Source organism: Babylonia areolata, chromosome 8 (genome assembly GCF_041734735.1).
Source record: "Babylonia areolata isolate BAREFJ2019XMU chromosome 8, ASM4173473v1, whole genome shotgun sequence".
NCBI lineage: Eukaryota > Metazoa > Mollusca > Gastropoda > Neogastropoda > Buccinidae > Babylonia > Babylonia areolata.
In genome coordinates this window covers 44,249,836-44,256,673 of record NC_134883.1, presented here as the reverse complement: position 1 = coordinate 44,256,673, position 6,838 = coordinate 44,249,836, and the positions used below count along the sequence as shown (strand labels likewise).

The 6,838-nt window shown below is 46.6% G+C and overlaps 1 protein-coding gene across 1 annotated transcript in view; it reads right to left on the bottom strand.

The window, feature by feature from the left end:
* Positions 1–5,018, bottom strand: part of LOC143284853 (uncharacterized) — a 50,150-nt gene extending 45,132 nt beyond the window's left edge. Inside the window, exons 1-2 of the mRNA XM_076591955.1 lie at positions 4,876–5,018; positions 3,689–4,155 (exon numbers count right to left, since the gene is read on the bottom strand). Of these exons, the coding sequence (XP_076448070.1) occupies positions 3,689–4,155; positions 4,876–5,003 (595 nt within the window). The 5' untranslated portion in view covers positions 5,004–5,018. The remainder of the gene's footprint in view (positions 1–3,688; positions 4,156–4,875) is intronic.
* Positions 5,019–6,838: the final 1,820 nt, after the last annotated feature.

The window sequence follows — 6,838 nt, the reverse complement described above, 5'->3', positions numbered from 1 at the left end:
ACAATACGACACAATACAATACAACGCAATACAACACAAATCAATACGATACAACACAATACAATACAACACAACGCAACTCAACGCAACACACTACAACACAATACAATACGATACAACACAACACAATACAATACAACACAATGCAATACATTACAATACAACACAACACAATTGTTGGTTAAATGTTTAGAACGTTGGAATCTCGTCCGAGTTTCATGAGTTTCATCCTTGTCACACTTAGTGGGTTAAGGTGAGTTTTTCCTCGATCTCTCAAATCAACAGGACTTGCTAGTGCCTGAGCGCCCTCCGTGTGTATACGCACGCAAAAGATCAAACACGCACGTTAAAGATCCTGAACTCCATGTCAGCGTTCGGTGGGTTATGGAAACAAGAAAACATACTCAGCATGCACACCCTCGAAAACGGAGTATGGCTGCCTACTTGGCGGGATTGATAAACAGAACGGCCATTCACATAAAATGTTACATGTGTGTGTGTGTGTGTGTGTGTGTGTGTGTGTGTGTGTGTGTGACCTGACACAGGAAACGACTGATGAGCGCCCAATGGCAGCTGTCAGTCGGCTCTACCCAGAAGGGCAACCCTGTCGTGTGCAAACGACGCCGAGTTCGTAAAGCGCTTAGAGCTTGGTATCTGGCCGAAGATATGATAATCGTGTCCGACTATGATCATCAAAACAGCAGAGGAGGCAACTGCTCTCCCGATTATCTGGACCTGAATTTGAATATAGTGGAGAGTGTCGTGCCCAAGTTACATCCCGACTCTCTCTGCCAAGAGGGTTTTAGGACAGTCGGCATTGGGGATAGTTCCCAAAGGCAAACTAGCCCCCCAAGGCTGCAGCACTAAGAGCCAGTGCAATCTTGCCTCCTAGTTTGAGAGTTATAATCCTTCACAAAAGATCAGTAAACGATTTCCCATTGCAACAGAGAAACCATTGATAATACAGCTCTCACTTTTGCTGTTGGTCAAACTGGAAACTGTGATACAGACTTAGCGGCAATATTAACAATTTTGCCCGTCGACTCTTCTATGTTGAAGTCGGAATCACTGTGTACCCAAATGGGTATACCCTTTGGACCGAAAAGTTGTCCACCTTTCTGGTTCGACATTCTTATATTCTACTTAACATTTTTGCCCGTCTGCAGTACAAAACGTACGTGAAAAAACTACGAAACGGGCAAAAATGTTAATTAGATATATAGAGAATTGTCTACTATAGTTGACGATTTTAAACGAAACTTGGCTCGATTATAAAGGTGTCTAAAAAGGGATGCTTTTTGGGGCGTTCCATGCACCTAGCAAGGGGCTTGGAAAGAATGGGGGATACGCAAAGTGAAGGAGAAAATGTCACGGACGGGCATTTACGTTTTTGCCCGTCTGAAGTATTTGTAAACGGTCATGCGCAATTCCGATGGCAAGAGGTAAGCGCGCAAGAGTTGTGCACTTCAGTTCGAAACTGTAAACGGCGGAATGAAGTGTGGCGTCCCGGTCGCGCGAGGCTGAAAACGAAAGTGTACGACGACACAAGGGTTTGCGATTGTACTTACCGATACATGATTCCACATGTTTTGCACCTGAGAACCACACACACACTTTGACGGAATGAAGTTGTCAGTGTACACGCACCAAACTACGGAATGAAGTCAGTTGTCAGTGCCTACACACACAATCCTGGAATGAACTTGTGAGTGTTCACGCACAACATCATCAGTTACAGAACGAAATTGTCAGCCCCGGCGACTATTCGGACACACAAACACGGAATGAAGTTGTCACTGTTCACTGACACACAGACACATGCTGAAGGAATCAGTTGTAATTGTACATGCACGACCTGTCCCTGGTCTGCCGAAGTGGATGTGCACGAATGGACGTAGGAAAGAGGTCACTGTGCCACAATCTTGAACCTGAAGTGAAGACGGAATGAACTGCACCGCGCTTCGCGGGAGGATGAAAACCAGAGTGGAGGACTAGACAATGGGTTCGGAACGTAACATGAACAAGTCTGTGCGTATGGAAAGAATGGCCATCTGTGCAGCTAATTATTTTGTCTCGTCCTCAGTTCTCCATGGAAAGCCAGGAGCATACTGACATGCAACACAGGACACAGCACACACGTACGTGACACGTGCCGTCGAGGAAAGAAGCTGTCTAACACACACCACGGGCAATCACGGAATGAAGTTAACACACACACACACACACACACACACACGAGCGCGCGCGAAATCGCTCACTTGAACATTCACAGCCGGCGCAAGCATCACGAGAAAGGAACGTCCAGCTGTCCAGTTGAAACGGTTCAAGTTCAGCACGGACACTGACTCGGTCGTTAAAATGCACTTTCCAATTTCGGAATGTTACTTTTCTTCGCAGCACGTTGTTGAGGAAGGTCCCACCAGTCCCGCTCATTTTTAATGTGAAGTCCTCTGTGCAACGCGTTCGAGCACTGCAATACAGGGAATGGAAATCCGAGTGTGTGGATTTCCACGTGTACCCGGTCAGTGCTGTCGGAACCGATACAGCAAGGACGTACAACGAAACAGGCCGAAAGGAACGAACCGGCCCACCACAGGAGACTGCCGTCATCCTGTTTTTCCGTCGTACACACGTGAGTGTTTCATGCAAGCGGTTTTATTCTTTTCGTTCAGTCAGTTTTTGCGAATGAAGCTGTGCCATCATGTGTGCGTGTAGTGAGGCTGTGTCAGGGGTATGCCTGCGCGTATACAAGTCTCCGAAGTGTGTGTGAGGGGGGGGGAGGGTGTGGGGGGAGGGTGGTATGGTAAGCGATGGTGTTGGGACACTATGGGGCATATAATAAAAGACGGAAAGAATCTCTATTACATTCGTCTAGAATCACACACTTTTAACAGATAAGAACACACAAGTATTAACATTGCACTCCATTCTGTTTACAAACGTGAAACTGATTTTCACACCATGTTTGTTTCAATATCGATTCTTTCCGTTTTATCTCAGTAAGCCTACAACACTGCCAAGTGATGCAGTCACGAACACTGAAGTATGTTGTTGCAGGAAACCCACAGAGCAGCTGAAAGGCTGGCATCATCACCACCCAAGTTCACTGCCGGGCCGTTTGGACTCGAGACAAGTTTCATTGCAAGTACTGACACAAACTCCAACTTGTGTATACATTCACACTCCCGTCTTAATCGTTTTCATGTATGTTTTGTACAAGAGACGGGCAAAAACGATAATGCCCGTCCGTGACATTTTCGCCTTCACTTTGCGTATCCCCCATTCTTTCCAAGCCCCTTGCTAGGTGCATGGAACGCCCCAAAAAGCATCCCTTTTTAGACACCTTTCTAATCGATCCAAGTTTCCTTTGAAATCGTCCGCTGTAGTAGACATTTCTATATATATCTACTTAACATTTTTGCCCGTTTTGTATTTTTTCACGTATGTTTTGTACTGCTGACGGGCAAAAATGTTAAGTAGAGTATAAGAATGTCGAACCATAAGTGGATACTATGTTACGCCAAAACGGGTATACCCGTTCGGGTACACAGCCATTCCGACTTCAACATAGAAGAGTCGACGGGCAAAATTGTTAATATCGCCGACTTAGCATTGGTCCGAAGCCGAAGACAAGCAGTACCCATACCAAGTACCAGTTCCACACCCCCCAGTCCCCCAAAAAACTCACCTTCTCTCCCCAGCACGGACGCCCCACGGAACTCATCAGGCAAGGGCTCCGGGTCCCCGTAACCGATGACGTTGCCGTCCGCGTCCCGGATCCGCTTGACCTTGACCTTCCTCCTCGTGCCCCCCTCCGACACCTCGCTCCTGTAACTGCAGTCACTGTCCCCCTCCTCCCCCTCCTCTCCTCTCCTCCTCTTCCCTTCTCCCCCATCCTCCTCCTCATCCTCATCCTCCTCCTCCTCCCCGCCTTTGTCTTTCTTCTTCTTCGACTTTTTGCCACCGCCGGAGAGCTCTGACTCGTCGCCTTCGTCGCCGCCGTCGCCGGGTTTGCCCTTTTTGGGTTTCTTCTTTCCGCCGGCGGCGTCGGCGAGGCCCTTGCCGGCTTTGCTCTGGCGTCGCTTGGAGGCGTCGCCGTGTTTGGATTTGCCTCCCTTCCTGTTGCGGCCCGTGCCCCCTTCTCCGTCCGAGTCGCTGTTGGAACGTGGATCATCGGTTTTTGTGTGAGAGGGAGAGAGGGGGGATCGGGAGAGGGGTGAAGGGGGGGGGGGGCGGGAGATGGGGGAGAGAGGGGGAGAGGGGAGAGAGAGAGAGAGGGGGGAGACAAAGAGAGAAAGAAAGACAGGAAGAGAGGGAGAGAGAAAGAGGGAGACAATGAGAGAGAGAAAGAGACAGAGAAAGAGAGAGGACATCGAGAAAGATATATATATATATATATATATATATATACAGAGAGAGGCAGAGAGACAGAGACAGACAGACAGAGACAATGGGAAAGTTCAAAAAGCGCACCTGAATTGGACTGCATCGAGTATAATGCTGTTCGAAAGCCTCACATCTGAAATGCAGCGACACACACACACACACACACAATGCCTCCAATATCACTTAACAGTGAAAAGACGTTAACTCACTCAGTACGGCCAGTCCTCTTCTCCTCTACACAGACCCCTCGGATGTCCAGTGGGTGTCTGAATGACCCAACCTTTAGCTTCCGTCGTCAGAATTGTGGTATTCTTTGTCAACATTCACCTCTTCAGTGTAAGAGCCTTCCGCTTGTTATATTTTGATGGTGGTAATTGTGGAGAAACGCTGTTAACGTCGTCTCTTTCGCCGTTCGTATGGAAAGAGTTAAACTAAAGAAAGAAGAACCACAAGGCCCCCCCCCCCTCTCTCTCTCTCTCTCTCTCTCACCTGTCCTGAGTGACGGCACTGATGGTGGTGTTGGTTCTCATGAAGGAAGCCTCGCTGTCATAAGCGTCTCCCAGCATCTCTTTGAGCCTGCCTGTTCTCTTCAGCTCTCGCAGTTCCTCCTTCGTCATCCCCTTCAGCTTCTTCTTCAGGGCCGCCACTGAAATGGGTCAGCAGTTAGGGATGGAGTGGAGTGGAGTGGGTGGCTGGGGGTGTGGTGGGGGTTTTGGGGCATCGCTGGGAAAGATGTGTTGCGTTGTGTTGTGTTGTGTCGTGTTGTGTGTGTGTGTGTGTGTGTGTGTGTGTGTGTGTGAGAGAGAGAGAGAGAGTGTCTGTGTGTGAGTGTGTGTGTGAATGAGAGAGAGAGGGAGTATGTGTGTGCGTGAGAGAGAGAGAGAGACAGAGAGAGTATGTGTGTGTGTGGTTTGTGTGAGTGTGTGTGTATTTGTGTGTGTGTGTGTGTGTGTGTGTATGTATGTGTGCTGTGTGTGTGTGTGTGTGTGTGTGTGTGTGTGTGTGTGTAACACTCAGTCTGTATCCATAAACTTACAGTTGAACCAACAGCAAAGCGAGAGCTGTATGATCAACGGTTTCTTCACTGCAGTGGGAAGTCATTTACAGCTTAGTCTTTTGTGAAGGACTATGACTCTCAAACAAGGAGGCAAGATTGCACTGGCTCTTAGTGCTGCAGCCTTGGGGGCTAGTTGGCCTTTGGGAACCATCCCCAATGCCGACTGTCCTAAAAACCATCATGCCTGAGAGAGTGGGGATGTAACTTGGGGCAAGACACTCTCCACTGTGATCAAATTCTAGCCCAGACAGTCGGGACAACAGTTGCCTCCTCTGCTGTTCTGATGGTCATAGTCGGACATGATTGACATACATGTGCGTGCGTGTGTGTGTGTGTCTGTGTGTGTGTGTGTGTGTGTGTGTGTGTGTGTGTGTGTGTGTGTGTCTGTGTGTGTGTGTGTGTGTGTGTGTGTGTGTGTGTGTGTGTGTGTGTGCGCGCATTGCATCGTTTTGCTTTGTTTTCTTCACCATTCATTTCGCAATACCCAGTTTCCTTTTGAAGAATTGTATCCGTTATGTACATTGCAAAACACAATGACTGCCTTGTAGAAACAAAGGGACGACTGACGACTACATTGTGCATCACATTTGACAGCTGATATACATTTCATGCCATTACATCATCTGAAAATGAGAACAATATATCCATAAACTACATCAACGTATATAATAGTTTTACACACATCAACTGAAACACAAAATACACCAGAATGACATCAACTGAAATGCAAAACATACGATAATTAAAAAAAAAGAAAAAGAAAAAAAAGTAAGCACACTTACCTCGCCCAAAAAATGTACATGTGGGTTGGAAGAGACATCACCACCCTACGGACTATCTGCCTCTTCTGAACATCTCTCAAAACACGTTCGCAAAAGAAAAAGAACACACAGGATTTCTGCAGTGATCATTTTATTTCATTAAAAAAAAAACCTCAAAAACTTCATACTTCACGCAATACAGAATACACACAAACACACACACACACACACACTAATAAGTTAGACACAACCAAGAGTACATGACTTTTGAGCCTCTCAAATTTACACGAATACATAATTATCCGACCTAAAAGACGTGTGTTTAGTTGTTGTTGTTGTTTTTTTTTAGCAAAACAATATCTAATCTATTCAAAGCGATTTCGTAAATCAATTTTATTTCCTTACATGATTAAAACCCAACATGTCACCTATATAACAGAATGATTCATAGAAGGTTTCCTGTATCTGTATCTATTAGCTGCACTTATGGGACCGGGAACATTTTCATTACCAATAATCACACCAGTATAAACAAGCATTCTGCAGCCGTGATTATTTTCTTTAAAGGGAAGCACTTTGACGAACTGACGATACACTGAAAATCTGTATTGGTCAGTGTGTTTAGTTGCTGCTT